General features: G+C 46.6%; 1 protein-coding gene across 1 annotated transcript; it reads right to left on the bottom strand.

The window, feature by feature from the left end:
* Positions 1–4,567: 4,567 nt before the first annotated feature.
* On the bottom strand, positions 4,568–24,541 carry TNFAIP2 (TNF alpha induced protein 2). Its single transcript, XM_029912102.1, has 11 exons — positions 24,128–24,541; positions 21,568–22,207; positions 17,003–17,117; positions 15,450–15,572; positions 14,101–14,201; positions 13,898–13,996; positions 12,018–12,144; positions 9,415–9,537; positions 7,523–7,678; positions 6,228–6,349; positions 4,568–5,143 (listed from the first exon to the last, which is right to left on the bottom strand). Exons 1-11 carry the CDS (start codon positions 24,528–24,530, stop codon positions 5,002–5,004), a joined length of 2,151 nt encoding a protein of 716 aa, XP_029767962.1. The 5' UTR covers positions 24,531–24,541; the 3' UTR covers positions 4,568–5,001.
* Positions 24,542–27,305: the final 2,764 nt, after the last annotated feature.

Raw genomic sequence — 27,305 nt, 5'->3', positions numbered from 1 at the left:
TGCTAAGCCCAGGGTTGTGAGTTCAGTCCTTGAGGGGGCCACTTAGGGATCTGGGCCAAAATCAGTACTTAGTCCTGCTAGTGAAGGCAGGGGGCTGGACTCAATGACCTTTCGGTGTCCCTTCCAGCTCTGTGAGATAAAATCTGTATTTCGACTATGCTACTTTGGGTGACGCCCACTGCTAACGCTTCAGATACAACAAAGGAAAAGCCAGATGGGGCTCATGGGCCATTAGCAGAGACAATGGACTGTGAAAGAGCTTAGTCTTGCTGGAGACTGTCTACAAGCAATGGCTGCCACAGCCATGCAGAGACCAGAGTCTGAGTCCCCTGGTCCTGGATACCCCTCCTCCCCGTTTGTAATGCCAGTGGTTTTCCACTAGAAGACAAAGGGATCCCACCTTACACAAGAGCTATATAAGGCAGGGGAGTGACATCATCATGGCTCTCCTCTGCCTCCCCACCCAAAGAGACACTAAAAAAGTCCTGGAAGCAAAAACTGAACTGAGGGGAGAAGGGTTGAACCCAAGCTAGAAGGGAGCCTAGCTTGTGAGTAATAATACCAGAGGTCTCAAGAGGGAGACTTTGAAGACTTTCTGTAATCTGTCTGCAACAATATCTAGGGTGAGAAATATTATTTGTAACCAGTTTATTTAGTGAAACTAGTTTAGTTTGTATGTTTGGTTTCATTTGCTTAATCTGCTTTGTTCTGTTTGCTACCCCTTTTACCACTTAAAATCTGCCTTTTATAGTTAATAAAATTGGTTTGGTTTATTATTAAACCCATTTTCTATAATGTCTAACTGGGGCAGGGGAGGGGGAAGAGAGAAGTTGTGCATACCTTTCTCCACATTGAGGGAGGAGGCGGATTTCATAATATATCTTTGGGTTTACACTCCCAGGGAGGTGGACACCTGCGTGCTAGGGCAAGTCCCTTAAGATAAGCCTTCCCAGAACTGTTTGTCTGTTTCATTCTGCAGTTGGGTGTGGCCCTGCCTGTGTGTTTGCTAGAGGAGGCTTAATAGCCTGGCTCAGCAAGATAGGTAAAAAGGGTGCCCAAGCTGGTATAAGAGGCAGGCTCAGTGGTATCTCAGCACATCAGGTGGCATCCTAAGGGGGTCCAACCTGTCACAAATGTATCCTCAAAAAATATACTGATCTGTCTTTAGTATTCAATGTTTATAGTTCAGTTACACCTAGGCTGGGCACCACTGTGCTAGGTGCTACCAGGGCCGGCTCCAGGCACCAGCCGAGCAAGCTCGTGCTTGGGGCGGCAGATTTCAAAGGGCAGCATTCCATCTAATCCTCTTTTTTTTGGTTTTGTTTTGTTTTGCGCTTCACCGCTTTGGCTGCCCCTGCAGGTTTTTTCTTTTTGGTTTACTGCTCCCGCCGCCCTGTAGGGGGCGCAGGAGGGGAGCGCCCTGCATCAGGCCTGGTAGGGCAGCCCGCGTCCTTCCCTGCCTGCCGAACGGAGCGGCGCGGAGCCCTCCCAGCAGGCGGCGCAGCGGGAGGGGCCGCGTGGCAAGTGCCCCGCTTAAGGAAGCCCTGGCCGCCCCCCCTCCCCCCCCCCCCCCCCCCCACTAGCCGGAGTGCGCACTCCGCTGCCCGGGGTCTGCAGGGCCGCGAGTCCCCCTGCACCCACGCTCCCACCACCCCGCAGGTATTTTTTGTTTGTTTTTGTTTTTTCTTTCCTTCACCACTCCGGCAGGTGGGCCAGTTTGTCGTTCCCCCCCCCGCCCGCCGCTCCGGCCGGGGGCAGGTTTTTCCCCCCCCCCCCCCCCGCTGCCCCGGCTTGCCGATTTGTTCTCCCCCCCCCCCCTTCGCTGCTCCGGCCGGGGGCAGGTTTGTTTCCCGCCCCCCCCATCTCCCTTTTTGCCGCTCCGGCCGGTTTGTTGTTTCCCGCCCCCTCTCGCAGGGGGCAGGTTTATTTTCACCCCCCCTCCGGTAGGGGGCAGGTTTGTTTTCCTCCTCCCCTCCCGCCCCCTTGCTGCTCCGGCGGGCTGGGCGTTTTTTGCTTTGGGCAGTAAAAAAGCCAGACCCGGCCCTGGGTGCTACACAAACACATAGGAAATGACAATCCCTGCTCCCAAGACCATAGAAAGCCAGGCTGCAGTATCAAATGAATAAGGTAGAGTATGCACTAACAATACACACACATAGCATGTGGCCCTGCAGTACCAGCTTCTCTTTATTTGTATTCCAGTAGTACCCTCAGTGTACTAGGCACTGGACTCTAATATAGGGTTGCCAGGCATCCGGAATGCCCGGTCTAAAAGGAATGCTGGCAACTCCAGTCAGCACAGCTGACAGGGCTGCTAAAAGTCTGGTTGGCCACCCTGAGCAGGGCAGGCAGGCTCTGTGCCCAGCTCCGCATGGCTCCCAGGAAGTGGCCAGCGTGTCCCTCTGGCTCCTAGGCAGATGGGTGGTGAGGGGGACTCTGTGCACTGCCCTTGCCCTGCCCCGACTGCCAGCTCCACAGCTCCCATTGGCCAGGAACACCATGGCCAATGGGAACTGCGGAGCCGGTGCTTGGGGTGGTGCCTGTGGACGGGGGCAGCGCCCAGAGCCTCCCTGGCTGCCCATCTACCTAGGAGCTGGAGTGACGTGCCACCGCTTCTCAGGAGCCACGTGTACTTTCTCCATCCCCGGGAAATGCTGGGGCCACCTGAGGTCAGTGCTGCCCCGAACCCACACCCCCTCCCATGCCCCTACCCCAGCCCTGAGCCCCCTCCTGCACTCCAAATCCCTCTTCCCTGGCCCCACCCAAGAGCCTGCACCCCCAGCCACAGCCCACACCCCTGCCCCCAGCCTGGTGAAAATGAGTGAGTGAGGGTGGGGGAGAGTGAGTGACAGAGGAAGCAGGGATTGAGTAAGTGGGGGGCAGGGTCTCTGAGAAGGGGCGGGATTTTCTGCAATTAGAAAGTTGGCAACCTTATCCTAACATTCATCAGGGTGCAAGTACTAAGGGCATCGTCTCTGAAGGAATACCATAGGGTTACCCATGCATATGGTACATATAGTACATACACACAACCAGAGGTAAGTCAGCTACATTTCCAGCATAATTTTAATACTGTTTAAATATAAATATTGCATACAAACATAACTAATTAGAGAAAATAAAATTTGATTCTAAAATACACCTCTTATCTACAACTACCTTTCCAAATACAACCTCAGGTTTAGAAAGCAGAAGCTTACATGCAGTATACACAAGATGTGGTCACATTTAAAGTGGTTTTATAGTGACATTAATGCCAATATGCTTTGTCTGCAACTACCATTTCACAGTTTCCATAGTCATTATTCATCCTCCTTGCTAGGGTGACCAGACAGCAAGTGTGAAAAATCGGGACGGGGGTGGGGGTAATAGGAGCCTATATAAGAGACCCCAAAATTGGGACTGTCCCTATAAAATCAGGACATCTGGTCATCCTACTCCTTGCAGATGAGCTTTCTACAGTTTGATACAGAGGGTAAAGGTCTTGGATTCAACAAATTGGATATTTTGGTAATTAATTCTCTGGCTAAAAGATTAGGTCTTAAAAACAAAAACTTGCTTTCAAAACATACCCAAGATTAGCATTTCCAGCCCTAGTCTAGCCCAACAGCAGCAGGATAGAGGGCACCTGAGAGAGAGAGAAATTTTATACAAAAAGATAGCACAAAATGTGTGTTGCATTTATGCAGTTAGGCCCCCAAACACTTAAAGCACATGTTCAAATCCCATTGAAAGCAATAGAACTGAAACACACGCTTTGCTGAAGGTTGTGGATGTAAGTCAGGTAAGTACTTTGCTGAATTGGGGCCTTAGGCTACAACAGCTATTGCAATGTATAATTAGCTATAGAAACCCTTACTCTAGAGCACTGGAAACTACTGAATATAAACAGGAGGAAGTCAGAAATGTGAGCAGTTAAAATCCCAATCCTACAGGGAACTCTGATGGGAGCTCTGTGTGCAGAGCACTTGCAGGATTGGATCCTAATTGGCCAAGCAGGCTTAGAAATTCACACCTCATGGAGGTGAATGGGGAATAGGAGTGATAAATTCCCACCTTTGGCTGACTGCTATGGTGTGGCTAGGCCGGGAATGCTTTCTGCAAGGCTTGCTTAGCTGGGCAGTTTACACTGTGCTGGCTGTAGCCTCACAAAAGTAAGGTGCAGAAATTAGATTTTTTTTAAATTAAAATTTGGATTTTTACAAAATGCAGAAAGCTCCTGAAGTTCCAAGATCGGCAGCTTCCTGAGCTGTGACTTTTCTCTTGTCCATGATCAGGCGATTTCACTTTTTGAAATGCAGGCAGTCACAACCTTCAATGAGACCCTTTAAAACTTTCCTTATCCAAACTGTTCCTGCAAGCCAGCCTGAGGGCAGGCTTTGTTCCTTCCTGATCCCTTCACCACATCTTATTGATCTAATAGAAAATGCAGCTTCTTCGCCTCTGATTAAAAAGAAAACCTAGCAGATGTCTACTGAGCATGCTCTGAAATTATTTTTTTCCAATCACTTTACATTTAAATTCCCCCCCCCCCCCAAAAAAAAAAAAGCTTAGCAAAGAGCCTCTTCCTCCGTACAGGACAAGCCATGCTTTATAGCTCTTAGCGAAATAATTAGTTCGCTAGGTAATACTTGCAATGCCCCTGGGAATTAAGTGGAGTACTAATATTGTACCCAGGGGGAAACTGAGGCATAGTGGGATTGCCTGAGACCTCAGAGGGAGTCAGTGTCTGATTTGAGAGCTCGGTTTGCTGTTCAGAGAACTAAGCCACAGCCCCTCCATCAGAGTCCATCCCTTCATAGCTAAGCACAGAGCAAATCTCTTCCCACAGGGGAGTCAATCTTACAATGACAAAAAAAGGACTTCAGTAGAGAAATGCTGCTGCACTGGTTAGCTGCACGGCCCATGTGTGAGGCTTGTTGAACCTGGCCCCATGCTGTGACTTTTACTAGCTTCACAAATAGCCACATACAGTATGAGTGCTGTGTGCGGGGATCAAGCCTAGGAAATCTTTATAGCTGAGAACAGGGATTCACAGGAAGTGGTGGACTTTGTGCTGACATCCAGGATGTTCAGGATGCTTCTTACTTCACTGCTCGACAAGTTTCCCTTGATGTACAAGATGGCAGCAAGGTGCTTTTTGCTAGTGAACAGAAAAGATCCAAGGTTAGTGCCACTCTATGTATGTATCTAAGGTTCCTATGTGCCCCCCGCCATCATCTGAGCACCTAAAAGGTCTTTAATGTCCTTATCCTCACAACACCCCTGTGTGGTAGGGGAAGTGCTTTTTGTTCTGTGTTTATACAGCACCTAGCAGAATGCAGTTCTGCTCCAGGAGTGAGACTTCTAAGCACTACGGTAATACAAATAATTCAATCTCAATTTTGTAGATCGCAACAGACATGGAGAAGCTAAGTGACTTGCCCAAGGTTACACAGGAAGTCCGTGGCAGAGCAGGGAATATAATCCAGGTCTCCCAAATCCCAGGCTAGCACCCTGACCACTGCACCATTCCCTGCCCTCAGTTGACATGATGAGGAGAAACCTGGCTCAGAATCAACAAGGAGTCCGGTGGCACCTTAAAGACGAATAAATTTATTTGGGCATAAGCTTTTGTGGGTAAAAAACCCACTTCTAACAGATTTATTTGGGCATATCTGAAGTCTTTAAGGTGCCACCGGACTCCTCCTTGTTTTTGTGGATACAGACTAACATGGCTACCCCCGATACCTGGCTCAGAATGTGTAGATTCTAGATGGTGTCTTGCTTAAGACAACTTATTTTAGCTGATGGGTCACCAGCCAAACAGTCACAAAAAATTACATGTTGGGGGGTGGCATGGAGGACAGCTAATCTGAGCTATAAAATCAGTGGTGGCACAGCTGAATTATGGAATTGGATCTGTATGTACTTTGGAAGAGTGGTCAGGAACATTTAGGAAAATTTTATATATATTATATATACACACACACACACACCTCCTATCAAGATCTCGGAACTGTACCTTGCTAAAAGGGGAGTCGTTACCCAACATGCAGCAGCGTTCCTAGGCACCTGGCATGGATGATGAACTCTCTGCTCTCTTTGTAGCAGGCCTTGAAGTGCTTGAACCTGATCTAGAAAAGCTGATGCTCAAACTAGCTGCTTTTCATCTAATACTCAAGTATCTTCATGGAACTACTGTGGACGTTCCTATTAATGTTCAAATATTTTTCAGTACCTCTTACCTGATATCTGGGTATGTATTAGCAAGTGTAGCAACTTCTATTTTAATGCTATTTGAATCCTGAAGTCTGATTATTTCAGCCAGGTTTGGGAGTGCAGAATCCAACCATGTGGCCTTGGACCCCTATCAGAAAAAAGTAACCAGAGTAAACAGTCTAATACAGGTCCATTGGGATTACAAAACCTGGTCTGCATGGGGTGGGGACATAATCAAGGAAGGTTGTTTAAATAGGATTCCAGCTAAGCCAGTTTCTGACACAATTGGGTTTGCCACGAAGGAAGGAACCAAACAGCAATTAGAAATGATGCCCTATAGTTTTCAGAAACATTGTTCTAAACTGGATTTAGCCTTGCCCAGACTTTGAAAAAAAACAAACCACTTATTTAGCTGGACATTTGTTTAAAAACCCCTTATGTGCTCTAAGCTGTACACAGTTCACTCTCCCCTAGCCACTGGTCTACCTGCTACTCCCCAGTATGATCTTCTCAGCTACTTAGTCTGTTTGTTACCCCTGGATATTTGCAGTGACATGGCAAACGCAGGTTGCATCCGTGGGTGTGTGCCAGATCTTTGACTTCTCTACTATCTGCTAAACCCCTTCCTTTATTCCCCTGGAAAAAAGCCCAAGCAGACCTGCTTTCCTGCTGCTGGAAACCCTACTTAGAATGAGTCCTGACCTCCCTCCCACACCACCTGCTTTTCATAGTCACTATCCCCCCTTCCAGCTGGGTTCACTGCAGTTCAGTACAGAGCCATGAAAGGAGGGATAGGATTGAGATTAAACAAGTGTGAGTTGATAATTAATTCTCTTAACCAAAACACTGTTCTGAAAACAAAAACTGGCATTTCCAGACCCAGCCTAGACTAAAGCAGCAGAGGCCAGGGAAATCAAGGAGCAAGTTGCATGCAAAACATACCCAGTGCATGTATTTATGCCACAGAACTGCAGCACTTTTACAATAGGTAACTATTAGATAAACTTAAATCTGTGTAAACTGAGCATAACAGGAAAGGAACCAGCTGCATGTAATCAGGAGGAAGTGGGAAATCAACATCGTACTTGGCAGCCCATTTTCTGCTACTAGGGTGTTAGACTTGTAAACTGTGTAACCTTCAGTCCCCGGGCATATATTCCAACTTTAACTGCCCCTAACCTCAGAAAACTCCCCTTCCGTATAAGATCCACTTGAAAAAACTAAATAGCATTTGAAGAATTAATGGTAGAGGCTGAAGAAAACTCCTTTCAGAAGTTCATAGGACTAAGTTCTAAGGTGGACATGGGGAGCCATCACTAACCTTCTCTTTGCAGAAGCTTTGCAAGTGGGAGGCGTGAGCTGAAATGAGATTTGACAAGTTTTGCTGTAGCTCTGGGGTTTTCAAACTGACTTTCTTCTTCATTAGCCTCACAATGTATTCTCTCACCAAGTGACCATGAATCTTCTCCATAATGCCCTGTTGGGGAGGGGAAATGGGAGTTAATTCAGTAGGATCATATGCGTGGAACCCACTGCGAGGGCTACAGATTATGCCAGATGTCTGGCATAGAGTATCTCAATGGCACTTACGTACAGAGCCCCATAGCCCCCTCCTACTGTGTATCCAAGTCCAGTGGTGGTGAAGGGTGGGGACACAGGGGCCGAGCCCTGCAATTGGGGAAGATGTGGAGTTACAATGAGGCTCCAAACACTTGCCTTTGACTTGACAGGAGGAGCAGGCAGGGAATGGGCAGAGCCTCAGATGGTTCCAAAGAGAAGCAACAGAGGGACAACCCTCCCCCACCGCTAACAGACTTGCTCCCACCGCTGTCACAGAGAGGACAACCTTGGGCAATTTCTTTTCAGTTGCTCCCAGCCCCAAGTTCCATAGTTGCCCCTGGTGGAGCTGATGCAGGAGGTGAATACCTAGAGAAGGTAACAGCTCCTCCCCACTCACCCAGAGGACTCGCAGATGTGCAGCCTCTTTCCAAGGCCAGCCATCAAGGAACATAGCAAGAGCAGTCTTGGAGCTGGGTGAGTTAGGGGAGGAAAGAGGGAATGGAGGTGACATTCACCAGGGGACGAGAGGATGGCCTGGGCTAGCATAGATGAGCTCAGGGAAAGGGTGGGGGAGGGGGGTCTGTTTTGAATTTTTGTTTGGGACATCTTTGAATAGCATTAAGCCCCTGTTCGTACATGTGGATCGATGGCAATATGGTTCCAATGCTAAAACACGGTGTGCCAAATTCCTGCCCTCAGTTACACCTGGACAGCCATGCTGGATTCTCATTAGTTCTGAAGTACTCGCTCATCTCCTTATTACTGGCTGATCTGGAGTCCTGTTCTACCCAGTGCACAAACCCTCCCAGCCCTTTGTAAGCAAAGCAAATGATGTCTGGGAATTGGCTCTTTCCCAGAACGGGGATTTTCTATTGGGAACAAGTGATGCATGAGCGGTAGAAATATCGCAGGGAAACAGGAATCTCTGCCTCAGCTCCCCCTGGTCCCCTATTTGATTACATATATTACTGAATTTGTTCAGATTATTAGAGAGACAAAAACAGGAAACAGAATTCTTACATGGGGACTCTACATTGTCTATTTGAGGCTTGCTGTATAACCACAAGAAATATGGACTTGGACATTTAAATTCGCCTTGGATGTGGCTGAGGATAGAAGCTTGCACTGCAAGTCACAACATCTAGACATGGCCTGTTCTTGGGATTGGCTCCCGTTGCAATCACCCCTGCCAATACTTAGGGGTATCAAAGCCACTATAAACTAATTTGCACATGTGCAGCCATGCTGGGGCTGAAGGACCAACAGCCCAGATCCTTGGTGTAGACAAGGCCTTATTTCTGAAAAGCTGCCTGAACATTGAAGCCTCTCTAATGTGTTTGGCCATCATGCTTAAGAAACCAGGGTCAGAAAGAGCTACGTGAAACTGGCATTGATGGATAGGAGTTGATGTTGGACATTGGGATGATTTAGGTAATCTGCACAGTAATGGAAACCCCTCCTTGGGAATGGGATTTGCAATTGTGAAAACTCACCAATTTAAATGGGGTTAAGCTGGCACTTGCCAACATGCACACCTAGTCCCCTTGCCAAACCGAGGTGAGTGTCCACATAGCTGAGTGTCAGAATGGTCCCTAGCTGACAAGCCAAGCTTGGATCCCCTAGAATTCTTTCAATGTCTCCCTTTGATTTTACCTGGTAAAAGGGGTCGCGGAGAGTCTTGAATTCTGAAAGGTGGTTGCTGGTGGCCTGAATGATTTCATCCATCATTTCATTGCACGAAAGCCATTTACTTTGTGTGAACTTTCTAAAAATAGGCTGAGGAAAGAACATGCTGTTCAGCTTCTACAAAGGAAAGTCTAAATGCAAGTATATACATAGAGATTTAACATCTTATACAACAGGTGTGCATGGTGCTGTACAGAGAGATTAAAGATGGCCTGCTAAAGGAGAAGGGGTGAATGGGGGTTGTGCCCTTCTTTGCTTCCTTCTGATGAATAGGATAGAGGCCCTGAAAGGCTTAAATTAAAAACGATCTTTCTGTTTCCATTTCTTAAATTAGAATTTCATGTCTTTTCTACTCTATGGTGACTGACAAGGACTGATGACATCGAGTTCCAAGGGGATGAAAGTTGAGGGAAGAGATTTTAATCAGAGATTGTCTTTTGTTGGAAGTTAAATAGATATTTACAAAAAAAAAAAAAAAACCCAACCAAAAAAAAAACACAAACAAAAAACCATAACCCCAATAATGACACTGGAGCAGGTTGTCTTCCTTAAGAGTCCATCCCTTTGGTCCTCTCAGTTCAGATTTGAGTTCACAATGAACATCTCCGAGACCTCCCAAGAGGTCCTTGAGGAAAAGTGGGGAAGATCAGATTTGACAATCCTGATGTTTCTTTAATTAGAAACAAGAAGTGGAGAAAAGCCTTTTATTTCAAAGAAAGGAAAAGCCCAGAAGAAGCCAAAAAAAGTGAATGAGCCCAATTTTAAATGCTTCACAAATCATCTTTAGATATGTATCTTATCCCCAGGAATTTACAGGCAAAGGCCCTGCTGCTGCAGACACCTGTGTATGTAAGTAATGTTGCACATGTGAGGCGTCCCAGTTACTTCAATGGGACTACTTATGCACATTAAGTTACATTTGTTTTCAGGATTGAGGATAGGGTGACCAGACAGCAAGTGTCAAAAATCGGGACAGGGGATGGGGGGTAAATAGGAGCCTATATAAGAAAAAGATCCAAAGATTGGGACTGTCTAGGGTTACCATATTTCAGCACGGAAAAAAGAGGACGGGAGGAGCCCCGCCCCTGTCCTGCCCTAGCCCCGCCCCCGTCCTGCCCTAGCCCCGCCCCTTCCACTCCCCGCCCCCCTCAGAACCCCAACCCTCCCCCTGCTCCTTATTCCCTGACTGCCCCCTCCTGGGACCCCTGCCCCTAACTGCCCCCCAGGACTCCACCCCCTATCTAAGCCTCCCTGCCTCTTGTCCCCTGACTGCCCCAACCCTTATCCACACCCCCACCCCCAGACAGACCCCTGGGACTCCCACGCCCCATCCAACCACTCCCCACCCCCTGACAGCCCCCCCCCCAGAACTCCCAACCCATCTAAACCCCTCTGCTCCCTGTCCCCTGACTGCTCCGATCCCTCTCCCCACTCCTGCTCCCTGACAGCTCCCCCCCAACTCCCACCCCATCCTCCCCCCTCCTTATCCCCTAACTGCCCCTTCCTAAGACCCCCCCCAATTGCCCCCCAGGACCCTACCTGTACCCTGACTGCCCAAAACTTTCTCCACTCCCCCCAAGAAGCCCCCCCCTGAACTCCCGACCCCCCCCGTTTCTTGACTGCCCCCTCCAGAACCTCCCTGCCCCTTCTCCTGCCCCCTTACCCTGCTGCTCACAACAGGGTGTTGGGCTCTGTGCGAGCCGGACACGTGGCTGCGCTCCCCAGCGCAACACACAACCCGGTCCCTGGCCCTGCACAGAGCTGCTGGAGCGGGGCGCGGGGCTGCCGGGGAGGAGGAGCTGCCGGCTCAGAATGCAGGGAGGGAGGGGGGAGGAGGAGCTCCTCTACAGCTGCTCCGGAGTCCAGCCCGGGACTTTCCTGCAGCCCTCCCAGCCGCTCGCTCTGCTCTGCCGGGGGAGGGGGGAAATCCCGGACATTTGTGAGTGATTTACAAATTCCCCCCGGACGCTATTTTTAGCACAAAAAGGAGGACATGTCCGGGTAAATCCGGACGAATGGTAACCCTAGGACTGTCCCTATAAAATCGGGACATCTGGTCACCCTAATTGAGGACTAAAACAATGGGAACTAATTGAGTTTTAAATAATGAAGGTGGGGGCTGAGACTTAAAGTTCAGATCTGGCTCTGATCTTTTCCCAAGTTTGGGTGTGATAGGTTGTGGGGTTTGGCTTCGGGCCCCTCTCTAATAGATGAGAAAAGATCAGATTTTTCTTTAGACTATAAACTTCCCATTCAGTTAAATCAATCAACCTGAAGTGTATATTCATTGCTTTGATAAAGACAGCATGATGACGACGACGACCTCAGCAAAGTAATGTGATCAGATACTACGATGTGCAGTATAAACCCTGGAACACTGGGTTCCCATGTGTTTAAACCCCCCCGCCCCAAAAAAAGAAGTATTCTGGGGAAATTATGTTGAACCTACTTTTTTGTCCCAAATCAAATCAGTAACATATTAGACTTTTCCTCCTCTACAGGAATATTTCATATGATACAATTACATCCCTATATGCTTGGTATTTATTCATGTAATACACACAAGTTACCTTTAACTCCAGAAACAAGTCTTGAAGCAGTACATCATAGCCAATGTTCTCTATTTCACTAAGTGTACCAAGTATTTTTAATCTCGTGCTGTCTTGTGCTGATGGTGTGGTCTTCTCCGTGTGGTCTCTGAAACAAGATGCAGGAATAGATTTGTTACCCAAACGAGGAACGCTAGTGGGAGGCACATTTTAATAGGTCAAGAAAATGCAACCTAGCACCAGGACATCAAGTTTTAGTCATTACCCAAAAAGCAAACTAGAATTCTGAGTGGCTTCTATGTTCTTAGAGTAGAAGTGATGGTCAGTGTTAGTGGGAGGGATACTGATTACATGATTTAATTTGTCTGTCTGGCAATTGTTCTGTTATTATTGGATGTGCATGTAAATTATCACTGCATATGTGAATGGCAAAAAGGGCAGATCCAAATAGCCCTGCCACTGCCCCCGTAAAGGCCAAACTGCAGTGGAAATAACATCCCCTGCTTCATAGCCCAGCCGCTGCAGGAACTCCATACCTCCTTGCCAGCTTGATAGCAGTTCTTGGCACAGGAGTGCAGGAATGAAGTTGTGGGTGAGCTGAGCTGTAGTAGGTTCATGGGGCACACAGTGCAGATACATGGACTCAAACCCTCTCGAAATGAGTGGCAACAGGCAATATCTGATGCTCCTTCCTATAGCCCTGGTAGACACTGGCTACTACAGGCTGGGCCGTAGGATTCAGTTCCTCAGCCTTGTGCATAGGCACCGACTCTGTGGGTGCTCCGAGGCTGAAGCACCCACGGGGAAAAAAAATGGTGAGGGCTTTGCACCCACTGGCAGCCCCCCATCAACACCTCTCCCTCCTCCCCCGCGCTTCCTGTCCACCTTCGGCTCCACGGATCACTGCCTCCCCATCCCTCCCAGCGCCTCCCACCTGCCAGAGATCAGCTGTTTTGCGGCGTCAGGAGGTGCGGGGGAGGGGAGAGGCGCAAGGGCACAGTGCGCTTGGGGAGGGGGCGGAATTGGGCGGGAAGAGGCAGGGCAGGGGGTGGGAAGAAGCAGGGTTGGGGTGGGGCATTGGTGGAAGGGGTGGAGTAGGAGAGGGCCTGGGTGGAGCCAGGGGCAGCATTCCCCGGCAGAATAGAAACGCTGTGCTTATGGCCTGGTGCCTTTTGAACAGTTTGACTCAGGCTCTGACCTCTCACACAGGATTCCGTCTATTGTTTTCAGTTATTTCATGAAAATAACAGATAATAATATCTCCACTCTATTAGGAGAGCCAAAGGGTACCTTAGTTTTGTAGCAAAATATTTCATGATGCACAGCTTGGATAAAGGAAAATGCAGTTGTGGAAACTGTCCTAATGGAATGAAACTGCTTGTTCCTAAATAATCAAATGGCACTTTTCTTTTAACCCAAGCGAATATCTATTCTACAGATGGGTACTTGGAGACTAGGTGACTTGTCCATGATCAATCAGTGTAGGAACAAAATGAAACCCTGGTATCCTGATTCCATGACCCCTGTGTTGTCAGAACTTGCACTCAATAGGAACAGTTGAAATCTGGAATAACAGGATGGTTTTATTAGCTGAAAATCTTTGGGTGGGGTTCTCAGCTGCTCCAAAATGACATATGACTGACTTCCCTGGAGCTATGCTGATTTATAGCTAAATAATAAGGGGGACAAGTATATAGTGTAAATATTTGATTAAGCTTTTTGGATATTAGATACTGGAAGTTGCACTGTAGCTTCTCTCTCTCTCTCTCTCTCTAAATCAGTATGTAAATATTAAATATAATTAAAGGTTTCGGTGTGTTTGCTACTGTAATGCTCTTTACCTACAGTCACCCGGATTGATTACAAAGCAACAAGTTAAGCATTTTCATTGTGACGCTTACCTAAAATTCATGCAGTTGTTAATATTTGCAATGATCATAGCCTTGAAATAGCTGTGCTGCTTGTTTTTCTCTTTAAATTCTTCTAAGGCCTTCTGGTAGCTAAAGGGGAGAGATTGAAAGAAGAAATCATGATCAGTAACTTTGCAACTGGATGTCAACGTTGCGCTTATGAAGCTGTTTCCTGCAACAGATTGTGACTGTACCTTTTCAAAAATGTTGACAGCTCCACCAACAGTACAATGGACAGTTGTTTGCCCAGTTCCGGTGTAATTTCTGCAGCTCGCCTTTGTCCTCCATGAATAGTCTAAGACATAAAATTGATCAACTGTCAACTTCAAATTTCTACAACAACCCTCCCCCGCAAAAAAACCCACAGGAGAGTGGCTAAGGTGACTGATGCTGATTTCTTATTAGTTATTGGTGTTAGAAGAGTAGCGATCAATGCGCTAGGCACTGCACAAACACAAAGCAAGAGCCAGTGGCAGCTGTCTGCGTTAGGTGCCTATAACTAAAGATGGTGGAGAAGTGCCGTGACTTGGCCAAAGTCACACAACAGAGCTTGGAACAGAATGCTGGTCTCTCCGGAGTCCCAGCACAGGGTCCTAGCTGCTGAACGACACTGCCTGTGCTGGGAATAAACAATGGAACTGTACTTATTTTGGACACTAGTGCAATATTTCCACCCTCTGGTTTCAATCAGCAACATAAATGAAGAAGGAGAAACTAAACAGGAATTTAGAGGAAGAAAAAGTGTGAACATAGCGTCAAATGATTTTATATATATAAAAATACACGCCCACTTTTTGAAAAATATCTTCTAATCATCTCCGGGGGGGGAGGGGGAAAGGAGGGGGAAGAGAGTCCTACCCAAGAAAAGATGCAGGAAAAGAGTTGATTTGTCTAACACAACCTGAAACTCAGCGAAGTTCCTCAACAAATAACTGTTATTTTGTTCATTTGTGTACAAGAGGTCCTACTGGTTCAGTTTTGGTTACACACATGCATTCCCCTTTGGTCAGGTCAAACAAAGGCAGGATTTTTCCCCTTAACATGTTTGAGGTGTGGGGAAGGGGAGTTTCCCAGGACTGCAGAACAGAGGGACCTGCTAGTCCCTAATGAATAACCACCCATGCAATCAGCCCATAGCCTCTGACTGAGGCAGGCCTAGTGGATAAGACATTGGCCTGTGCTGTGGGAGAACTGGGTTCAAATCCCTGCTCTGGTATAGCCTCCCTGTGTGACCGTGGGCAACTCACTTAGTCTCCCTGTACCTCCATTCCCCATCAGTCAAATGGGGATAACAGCACTGTCCTTCGTCACAGGGGTGTTGGGGATAAAATCCATTGATAGTTAGGAAGTGCAGAGTTACTATGGTGATGTCATAAATACTTAGAGAGATTTTTCCATAGCATTACATGGTCTTCCCTTTATGTGGATATCTAGAGCTTTTTGAATGGATTGTACTTGGTTTCAAATCCTAAAACCTGCATGACAGTTATTTTTAAATATATCCTGGATCAAGTAAAACAACGCACTTCAGTGTGTTTGTTACCTGGATGACATCTATGGCTAATTCACTATGAAAATGTCCATCCAGTTTTTCCGGTTCTCTCTCTTCTGTCCACCTCTGTACTTCCATTTCTAAACTCTTGGCCAACCAGTTCTTGACAGAAGCCTTGACAGAATGAAGGAAAAGAAACAACATTTACCTATGTACATGGTTTTTAGTGCTCACGGTTTGTGGGCTACATTTTACTGATCAGTCATGTAATTTGTCTGGCCTAACGGAATTTTACATCAAACCCTGCTAGGAACTTGAAACTCTACTCTCTGCCAGTTACATGCTACCATCTGAGAGACTCGTAAAAACCCTATACCCAGAGGGCCCAGTCTTTATTCATGACCATATTGTACCCTCCTGTGCTTAGCTCATGGGAGGGCATACAAGAACTCTGGAACTTGAGGCTTGTTTCAGTGTTCCCAATTAATGTTTCCTCAGGGAGAGGCTTGGAAGGTGTACAGGATATTGCCCCCTATTCCCAGGGGAATGGGAAATGGAAGCTCCGGTGCTGTGGGTCCTGCTCAGTCTCCCTTGTGGCTCTTCTACCAGCCAGAGTGCAGAAGATAATGCTACAGAAAGCAGCAGTCTTCTGGGCACATCACCACCTGACTAGCTGCCAGGTTGGGAGGAGAAGCATACTGCATATAGTGGCTGCTTCTCAGCGCTGACCCTTCCTGCTCCTGACATGGATAACTGCAGAGCCGCACAGCACATAAAGTAATTAACACCGAGAGGCTACTGCTGCATTCTCTTTGCTCTACAACTTGCCTGTCCCAGCTCACATCTGGAAGGGATTATAGACTGGAACTCCAGACTAAACTTCCTCTCTACTTACAAGTCTCCAAGAATTCTAGCCTGATGTTTTTGACTGATCAAAAGGTTCTAAGCACTGATTACTAGAATGGTCACCACTTGTGGTCTTTTTGGGGGAGGGGGGGGAAGGGGGAGAGCAACCCAAGACTAACAGCCTCTCTGCCATTTCTGCAAAGATTCTTCAGTACAGTTAAGGGCTAGATTTTCAAAAAGCAGGCCTGCATAGTTGCACACCTTTGCATGCACCCAACTTGCTTTCACAAATGCTTTGGGTATGAGTCTTCTCTGACAACAGCAGGTAAGTCAGGAGTAATGCCACTGGAGCTACACTGGACATACCTGGCTAGGAGAGGAGAACTGAGCCCTCTCTGCATGCCTTACTTAGCATTGGGCCCCCAAAAAATCTTTGACTGTTTATTCCCTCTTAGGGTAAGGCCTCCAGGGATAGGATAATTGTTTTTCTGTGTAAATAGCCATGCAGCCCCCAAGGCTAGTAGGCTGGGCTGAGCATGAAGACAACAGCATTTTGTTATGTAGGTCATTGTGCAAGAGAGAACATGATTCATTTCCCACCCGCTTAGCGAGGTTGAGCTGACATGTCTGATCTTGAAGGGTATGTAAAATGACGCAAGGAGCAGAGCAATGCACAGTAACTGTGCCCTGGACAAAATAAAGCTTCACTAAGGCATGTCACAGAAATAAAGGTAAGAAAGGAATGAACAGATTCTCACCGCTTCATTATACAGGTATTTAACTTCAAGCTGTTTGATCATTTTGGGTGGCAAAAGGCTCCCCAGTTTGGCTTCATCCAACTCTTTCACTAAAATGGAATTTTTTCTTATGTCACTGGAATGAAAAAGCCAAGCAATCACATTTCATAGAGTCAGTGTAATTGAAGACAGTTGGTTTACATAAATCTAACATTGCTAAAGAAATTAGTGAAAACCAGATGTAAAAATGGGTGTTACCCTTAAACCCAGGCAGACCTTGGCGGAAAGGAGACAGCGCCCAGGCTTTGTAGCCCAAGTCTCCAGTTATAGTTTGTTCATGCCACTAAACAATAACGGACACTGGCACAGCTTGCTGTGGGAATTCAAATAGTGCAGAAGTGTTCTAGCCTAAATGGAACCAGGAGTTGAGTTTTGTGCCAGCAGCGGAATTCTGGTGGGAAAGGGAGAATTCAAAACAATGAAAATAAAGGAAACCCTTCCTCCTTCAATAGCTGAATTATCCGATGGGACCCTGGGTTTTAGTGACTAAAGGAACATTGAACAAGCAGTTTTTAGAATTTCAATGTCTAAAAGGCTGCTTTTGGTGTCTCATATCCTGCTGTTATTCTTTCTGTGAAAGGCCTATTGAAGGGAGGACTGCTGGCTTGACATGGAGACAGAAATCAACTGCTACCCTGGTGTCAATGTGGAATCACTCCATCAGCCTCAAAGGAGACTCACACTGAGGGCAGGTTTGGCAAAGTTGGCCTTACCCTTGTGAACTGCAGTGAGTAATGTTAGTGATTACCCAACCTCCACATTTATAGATGAACCATCACTTCACAAATATCACATTGTACTACTAGCAACAATCCATGGGCTGCTTTTCTACAACTTCAGAAACTTGTTGCCAGATCTTTAGCAGCAGTAGTGCTGTGCCAGGAACAGTTTAGAGGGGGAAGATGGCCAAGGTGCAGAATCTTCATTTTTTTGTTGAAAAAAGTTCAGTCAAAAACGTCACTCAGCTCTACCGTTTATCCCTCGCAGGGTATTTGTGTAAGAAAATAGCCAGGGTTGTAGATAATCCTACCCTAATCCAGTGGTCTGGAGCATTGAAACATTCGCTGATTCGCCCCTCCCAAATTACTCCTGAAACCACCCAATCGGTTTTCAAAACAAAGCCACATATTTTGGCTTATGCCAGAACTTTTCTGAATGGAATACACTGAGGGAGGCTTGCATGATATGTGTAGCTATGTCATTGTTATTCTCCCCCGTGTGCTGCTCCTTTAAAATGTCTAGGGATCAGAGCTGTGCTGCTTCCCTGGTGCAAAGTTGCAGTAAAACTTGTATAGCCAGCTGCAGGAGGATTCACCCAGTGCAAGGGGAACCTGAGGCAACATGAATCACTGCTGTACCTCCTATTGCCTGCTGCAGGAGGCCTGGCCAAGGATTCTCTCCACTCTGCTGTTCCCGGACAGGTGAAATGGCCCCTTAGGGCCATAGGCAACTAACTTAAACCCATTTTGTGAGGGGAGCAACCAGTGCCCAGAATCACGGGTGGGAGGGGAGGCACAACAATGACTTTAAGGCCAACTTTGTACACCTTCCTTCCCCTCAGCTGCCCTGAGCACTCCTTAGAATGAGCTCAGGCTCTGGGCCCAGAAGCCTGCCTTCTGCTACAGGTGACTGCGACGTTTCACTCAGGCTGTTAGATGAGAGGCATGGTTTGAGCAGAATCTTTCACAGAGGAAATCTACAGTCATCTGGTTTACATCTCCATATATTCAAATAAAGTCACTCAGAGTGATAGGACACTGAGGTTTGTGTGTATGGAAAAACGGACTCGCTTTTAGAATTTCAACCCACTGGGGTAAATTCATCCCTGGTGTACATATCCGGTGGTGTCCTATGAAATGCCCAGCAACATCATGTATCCTCATTTACCAGCGGCAGGCGAGCGCCTTGTGCATGTACCCTCCCCCACTGCACAGTACGTGTTTAACATAGGAAGTAGGTTAGGCTGGGTATGAAACACTGACAGTCTCCGGGAAGAGAAACTCTCACATCCATATTTAGCAATACCAATTTAATCACATGTTGCACCTTATGAAAGTAGTTAAAACATGACTAGCCTAGCAGTGTTTCTACCCCAAGTGCAGCAGCGCTTTTGGAAAAAGTCTAAAATCAACCTCAAGTCAATCCATTTTACAGCAAAGCAGCACTTAGGGAAAAAAAACACTTTGGGGTTTTAAAATAAAGTAACACAGCTTTTGTATTTACAGTTTGTGATAAGAAACAAGACTTCTTCACAAAACAGATCTAACAGCAGAGCAACTGCTTTGTCTAGGGCTATGGAGGAGTTCAGTTTTACAAAATATGTGGTAGTTTAGCCCAATAACAGTCCTTTGGCTAATGATCTGCTGGACTTGGGTTCCATTCCTTGTTCTCCTAACTCAGGGAGAGTCTACTAAGCAGCTGGGTGATGCGATTTCCAGTGTGGGTAGACATACATGCACAAGCGGTGTTCAAGCGAGCATGCTAAAAATAGCACGGGGGCCAGGGTGGCACAAACGGTGGCATGGGCTAGCTGCCTGAGCTGTACCCCCAGGGGGGCCAGGTGGGATTGTACTCAGGCAGCTAATCCGAGCCACCGCCCACACTGCTGCGGCCTCACTGCTACTTTTAGTTGCTAGTTCGAGCAGAGCTAGCCTAGGTCTACCCGAGCTGGGCATTACACCTCCCAGCTGCAGTGTAGACATACCCTCGGAGGTACACAGGGACTGTGGGTAATGCCTAAGAAACATGCTCCACCCTCCCAGATGACTTCACCTCATGTTTCTCAGAAGCACAGGCCTGCAGTTGAATGAGGGACCAGAAGGAAAAAAAGGTCCTTCGCTGCCCCAGGAGGAGGTGTCTGGGGTGGAGAAGCAGAATCTGGAAGAGTTCAGTCAGACAGCTGGAGGGGTGGTCAGGACAGGGAGCCTGCCCAGGCCAGCCTGATGCAGTGAGCTATTTGATTAAAGAGCGGCAGCAATGGACTTGACTCCCTTCCAGCCCCACTGGGCTGACAGATTGCTGTTGTGGCACTCTGAGGGGAAGTGAAAAATCCTCCCCAGAGGATTAGAATAAACTGCAGGTGTGGATTTCAGGCCAGGCCCTCAAGATGGGCTAAATCAGCATAGTGCCATTGAGTCCAAAAAATCAGCCATGTACTTGACACCAGTGGAGCAAAGCCAACTTACACATAAATATGTGGGCATCATTGGAGCCAATGGAGCTATGCGGATTTACATTAGTGGAGCGTCAGGCCCAAGGACCACACAATACAAGACCTGGGGAATACCCTCCTATGTATTTAAGCCACAGGGACAGGTGAGGGGACTCCCTGACTACTTAGATGCCCGCTCAATTGGCTGAAGAGCAATGGAGTGTAATTGGCATGACTCGTGCACGGGAGCATGACGTTAAAGTGTAACTGTACGTGGTGGCAAATGATCCCCTACAGAGCATAGACAGAGAGGCATCTTCTGCCACCTGCAGGCTGTTAAGTTACAGGGTATAACCTGGCACGGCTATCAAGACACCCAAGAGCTGTTTGAGTTTCAAAATTACTCTCTGAATTGGATACTGTAAACATCGTACTTGATGCTGTACATTACTAATCACTGCAGGCAAACTCCTGCCCTGGGCCGTGTGAGTGTGACTGGTGGGGGCATGTGAGGGTGCACACACCCATGTGGCAGCACTTGCCACAAGGTACTGGGAAAGGGACCCGGCTGCCCACCTGCCAGTTCTCACCAGCCTGCAGAGCAGTATGGTCTGCTAGCATGGGGTGTGATGTGACCCCTAGGTGCCTTGTACACATGCTGCAACATGGAGCCTGCTCTAGAGGTGGGTGAACCCTGCTCCTTTCTGGGACCAGCCGTAAATTATGCTGTAGAGTGTCTCCCAGCTGCCGTTGCCCATCCTGCACTGGCAGGATGGCTCATACACCTTCAGATGGGTTCCAAACACATACCCATTTCCTTTGCTGTAAGCAGGCACACTGGGAAGGATTTTGCCATAAATATCCCCTATACTATGGCTATGTCCACACCATGCGGCCTGTGTCAGCACAGCCCTCTAGTGTACACCCAGCCTACACCGACTAAAGGCCTTTTTCTGTTGGTCTAGGAATACCACCTCCCTGAACAATGTTAGCTGCCTTGACAGAAGCCGCCTTCTGTCAACATAGCTCAATCTACACAGGGGTTTTGTCAGCATAGCTATGTTGGTGAGGAGTGTGGTTTTTTCACACCCCTGTTGGATTCAGCTATGTTGACATAACTTTTAAGTGTAGACCAAGCCTAAGTGTTCTCTTATTAGGATACACTTTGCTCAGATACCATCTCTAAACGTTCAGAGAGAGAGAAACCACCTTTACTAATTGTTTCTGGAATCTACTATCCAAAATCTGGCATTGGCAAAACCACCAAAGATAACAGACTAAGTGATGATAGGCCCCGTGCATGTATGCTATGGGAATACACGAATGCAGATCAGTCAACTCTAGTGAGAAACATACAGATCTAATCACCACTTACTTTGGATAAAGGTTCTGCACCCAGGTGAGGAGGAGATATACGTCCTTATCTCCCAGTTCAAACTCCGCAATCAGCTGCAGCTGAGAAGAGAAATAGCTATGGTAACATTCTGCATATGTGCTGCACACGTTAAACTGCGCATGGTAATGTTGTTTAATGCATTCCACCACTGTTATCATATCCTCTTTCATTGTCCTTCCCATGTGCAGAAAGCAAAGAGCAGTTGTAGGCAGGTTCTCAGCAGGGCTAGTGCGCTGGATGTCTTTCATACGATCAGCTACAGACTGCTTCACTGTGTCCATCCAAACCTCCTTCCATTTTCTGGGTCTGTAACTCACGATCTTGTCAGATGGCTTCTCTGACTTGTATTTCTCATCCGCCACCTCCTGCTCTTCTATTGCGTACACGGCATGCCGTAGTAATTTTGGATTAGCTGGCGCTAGGATTATCGAATTCTTTATGATGCTGAAGACTTTACACTTCAGTAGTTCATAGAGGGATTCCACTTTGCTTTGCTCCCTTGACAATTCCTCTTCACTCTTGTCACCTATGTTGTTGTAGAGGGCCCACTCCAGAGCAATCAGCTGTTGATTGGCATTGAAGAATTGGTCACTTTCAAGGTGCTCTCGGATTTGTTCAACTGTCAAAAGAACAACAATATTTGTACCCAACTGCTTTACGACCAAGGCTCCCATCTTCTCAACAAAAATACCACGATACTACAGTGCATTCAGTTATATACCCCTTTTAATGCTGATTCTTAGACTTCACGGCAAAGCGCCATTCAGATGACTTTTAGAGATCTCTGAATATTCCTGCCAGCTCTCTCACTAGAGATGGCTGTGACTCAGGGTGCGCCAAGGTATTACAAATCCAGGGGTTGGATGTGCTGCCAACTATTTTATGCTAAACTACTAGAGGTTCTACGCAGGGCTTATAGCGAGATAGCTTCAAAACTCAAGTGGGATATCTAGATCTGTTTTTACCCTCTGCCATCCATCTAGCAGTAGACAAGATCCAGGCTACTAAACTGAGCAGTACCTGCATCTTTATAGCAGGAACACTGAAGATTACGGGAAAGCGCACACAGACACACCAAAAGCTCAACCACTTGTGTTCTTTATTGTAAGTGTGTGTAAGTGATGGTGAGGAGTGGAAATGAGACAATACATCCTCAGGTCTCACCCGTGTCTGCTTGCTCCTCAAAGATCACACTGGACGGAACAGATGTCAAAACCTTAGTCACCAGAAGGACTACAAATCATTCAAAGGCCATTAATAGCGCCACTGACCAACAGTGAAGGCAATCTGCTCATTCCAGTCATGTCACGCCCAATGACATCACTGGGAATTCGACACATGGATCACGGGCATACTAAGACATTGAAGAACGAGCATAAGCAAACAGAATACAACAGTAACTAAAAAGCTTGGCACATGAAGTCCCAATATTAGAGAAAAATTCAAACTGTTGTTGCTCCTGAACTTAGATTTCCACTAGGATTGTGGAACAGAATGATAGGCAACTGTTGGCAAGTACTCAGAATCCAGTGTCCAGTTCTTGGTACTTGCTGTTGTACCAAGAGCTGGACACTAGAACAAAAAACCGCAGGGAAAACTGATTTTTCATCCTATGCCGTGCTTGAGGGCAAGCCCTCAAGAACAGTGAGCGTGCAGCAAGCTGAGGTATAAGTCTCTCCTGCACTAGCCTGCCACACACTACGTACCCGTGTGAGCCCTGCTGCCGCACACTAAAAATTCCAGGATGTGCTTTAATCGACACTCGTTTGAAAGCGGGGTAAGTCAAAATGCATGCGCATTAAGGAATTTATAGCGCACACTAGCAAGGTCCACACAGACAGACACTTCGTGCACGGCAGGCTAGTGTGAGGTAGATTTACACCCCAGCTCACCACAAACTAAGTGTTCATATAGACAAACCCTGAGAGGTTGGCCAGAATACAAATACTTGGTGCTAGCAGGTAAGCATCAAAGTGTCCAATCCTCCTTCAGGCACTATACTCTGGACTGGAGGGGCTGCTATGTTAGAATACCCCTCCCAGTAAAGGGGTATCATTGTCCAGCGCTACATCATCCTTACAGAGGCCTGGCTTTGGGGATGACGTGGTTTCCAGGAACAACTGACAACAGGTGGTTTCCAACTAGCCTCGAGGCCGCATGGATGCTGGAATGGCCAGCAAACCTGCTTGGCCTCCAGACATATATCCTGGTGGTCAGAAACACACACATTTTGCCAAGCCTGTTTGTTATCTGTATCAGGGTTGGACATTTACATTGGACATAGACTACACAATACTAATTGCTTAGAAGGAGGAAGGGATAGTCCAGTGGACTTGGGAGACCTTGGTCCAATTCCTGCCTCAGCCACAGACTTCACAGGAAATCTAGTGGAAGTCACTTAATCTGACCTATGCCTCCATTCCTCACCTGTAAAATGGGGATAATACTTCCCTATCCCTGAGGGGCACTGTGGGGATAAAATACACTAATGATTGTGGGGTGGCCATATATGTAGATAGATAGAACTGGCATACTGTACCTGTCAGTGGTTTGTTGTCTGTCACTGCTCCATTCTTTTCTGTTAGATTTGCTATCTTCTGACCACCCCGAAAATTGGAAAAGGCATCTTTTAGTTTTTCCTTTATTCCCCCCTTTTTCCTTTTGGGACTATCTCTGCATTCAGATGAATGAGAACAGCTCCCATTGGCTTCAGTGGAAGGTGCATGTGAGTCTCCAAGAGCAGAATCTTGTCCTTGGCTTTCAGTTTTCGTCTGATCTTTTGGCTGGGTCTCTTCCACAGCTGATTCAATAGATACACTATCTGGCTCGGATTCTGATGATGTAGACGGTTTTCCAGGTGGCTTTACTCCAGTGACGCAGTCCTTAGAAATCTTACCAGTCCCAAAAGGACTGTTGTTGAAAAAGGGCATCATTTTTATCATCCTTTTTTTTTTTAAGCCTGTAAATTAGAGTAAGGAGTTGTCAGGCCCAAATGCTTGCATAAAAAAAACCCAACACATCAGTGGCACAAAGTTGAAGGCCTATTCCTGGAAATGAAAATTGCTACGGTAATCTGCTGTTAAACATGTGTGGGCTGCACTGAGCGAGTTAGAGCACATGGCCCAAGAGTGTGTCAGTTAGATAGGACCCAAGACAACATCCTTGTTGACATTAATAACACCGAGGTGGGTGGATGTACTCCTGTGGAACCTGAAAGCGATGATTCAGAATGGTCTTTATTGGAAATCTTCAGCAGTCTGTATAAACACGTCTTTCTACCAGAGTATGGTGGAAACAAGGAACTCAGCGAGGTTAGTACACACAGTCTGTAATATAGGGACACCTGGGGCCCAGTCCTGCACCTAATCTGGGCCTGCTTCTAATCTCTATGAGCACAGAAATGCATGCACATCTGCACTTGATGGTACACGGCAGTTGCCACTGGCAGCTTGCACATGCAGTTACCGGATTTGTAAGCACAATCATAAAAATCAGACAAGCTAGATGTGCAAATGCATTTGTTGGGGGAAGTCGGGGATGGGTTTAACTATGCTCCCAATTAAGTCAATAGTAAAACTCTCTGACTTCAGCCAATGTTGAGAGCTTTTTGAAAATCCCATTTATAATGTTTAGGAGAATCAGGCACGTCCTGGGGGAAAAAATCTTATCAAATAATATTAATGTCTGCAGGGCATGAATTCTCCTGCATTAGCATAATATTTATTACTAGTCTCACTGAGACACCAAAGACCCGGGTCAGAGTCAGGGTCCCTTTATACTCCATGCTGTCCAAACAAAGCAGGATACATCCCTGCAATGACTGATGCACTGTAGACTATTTTGGTCCCCTTTTCAATATATTCTGGAATGTAAGAACCTCCATTCCAGAAAACCTCTTTGTGCAGCTACAGTATCTAAAAAGATACAGGTTGGCTGCTGTCAAATTCCCACACAAATAAACCAAATCTCTAGCTCCCACACCCTCAGAAGAGATGGGCCTTACATAGCACAAATGCTGACCTCCAGGCACTAGCTTGAAATAGCATGGGAAGCAAATTCAGCTCAAATTTTCTATAGTGAGAGCACCCTCCTATGGCAGAGAAGAGGGGGAGTTTCTTGAGATAGGTAGGCCCCTAACCATATAGGAATTTCCAGTGGTACTGGAATCAGCACTGCAATGTCTGGTACTATAAAATATCCAGTACTTGAAAAATCCACTCCCTATTGGTGCATTCTCTGGTGAATGAGGGACAAAAGCCATCAGCTTTTGGTACAGCACCTAGCACAGTAGGGTCCTTGTCCCTAACTGGGGCTCCTAGACACTACTGCAATACAAATAATAATTTAAAATAACAAAACCCAAACCAATGCTAAGTTTCTAGCCCTTGCTGCCAACACCACTCTTTGGCTCTCATGCAGGTCACATCTAATGCATTGCTATATGCAGACTGGCAACTCTTCAGCATCTGCTGTGAAACTGTAGCATCAGAACAGTGGGCAGCTGCCTGGTTAGAAGTGGGGGACGAATTTGGCTATGACCACACCCTTAACAAATGAACTTATAATATCAAGCCCTTCAAATGCTCTTCTTCAATTTATGCTGTAAGATTTAGGGCCATGTACGAGGCTATATGCTTGATCACCCCCCCCCCCACGTGCAGCTTCCATTGATGCAAGCACTGACGTGTAGAGACGTCCATTGGAAGACTATGGCTGTTTTGATTCTGATTACTGACATTGTCATCATCCAAAAACAACGACTCTAGAATGTCAAGTTGATTGCTGTGACTGTATGAATGACTCACAGGCACTTGGGAAAGGGCAGCTTTACATCATTCGGTTTTACATAGGAGTATTGCCTCCCTGCTTTGATCTATGGGGTGAGATTCAGGATTTGGAAGAAATAATGCAGGTTGCTTTTAGAGAATGCGAGAAACATGATAATTTTATTAATGAAAAAACCTGTTGGCTATATTCAGTGCCACTGTCAGTCTACACATGCAGAAATCAACTCAAGATAATTGGCTTATGAAAATTACCAGGCACACCTTGTTTAACAGGTTCATTCATTTGCAAGTGACCACAAAGGTTTGCTAAAAGTTAAAACCTGGTGAGTAGCATTCCAAATTAATAGGAATAAGTGGATGACTCTGGGAAATCCTAGGGGCAGGTGTGCCGATTCTTCTGCCAGCAGGAATGTCACCACAATGGCCAGAAACAGAGGATTAGAATGGGAGTTCTTTCAAACCAGCCTTCATGGCAGTTGTGGCATCACTCACACAGGAAGAGAAAATGGGAGGTCGATGATGCTCAGGCTCTCAAGGATGTTGTCATGATTGCTAATGTAATACTAATTATGACTTTATACAATGGATACAATTTCCCCTTCTGGAATCTTACAAAAGAAATTTGGGGATTTTTTGGAGGGGGGGGGAAATAACCATTGCAATTCACTATAGCTAGACTCAATAAGGTACATCAACTCCAATTTTATGAATCTTATGATGTAAAACATCTTCCTCTTTTATCTGTCATTTATTTCAAAGGATGCCATTGTAATAGAGAATCTAGACAGATGCCCAGTGGTTATATTATCACAAGGCTATTGTCCTAATCTGTGTTTTCCAGAACAAAGACTTCTTTATATCTAGATCTGCTGGGCCAAATTAATACCTCCTATGAGATCAGGAACAAATATGGTGTGTGTGTGTGTGTGT

The sequence above is a fragment of the Terrapene carolina genome, unplaced genomic scaffold (genome assembly GCF_002925995.2).
Source record: "Terrapene carolina triunguis isolate 2854851 unplaced genomic scaffold, T_m_triunguis-2.0 Scaffold189, whole genome shotgun sequence".
Classification (NCBI taxonomy): Eukaryota; Metazoa; Chordata; order Testudines; family Emydidae; genus Terrapene; species Terrapene triunguis.
The sequence above is the reverse complement of the archived record's forward strand: the minus strand, read 5'-3'. Positions and strand labels throughout refer to the sequence as shown.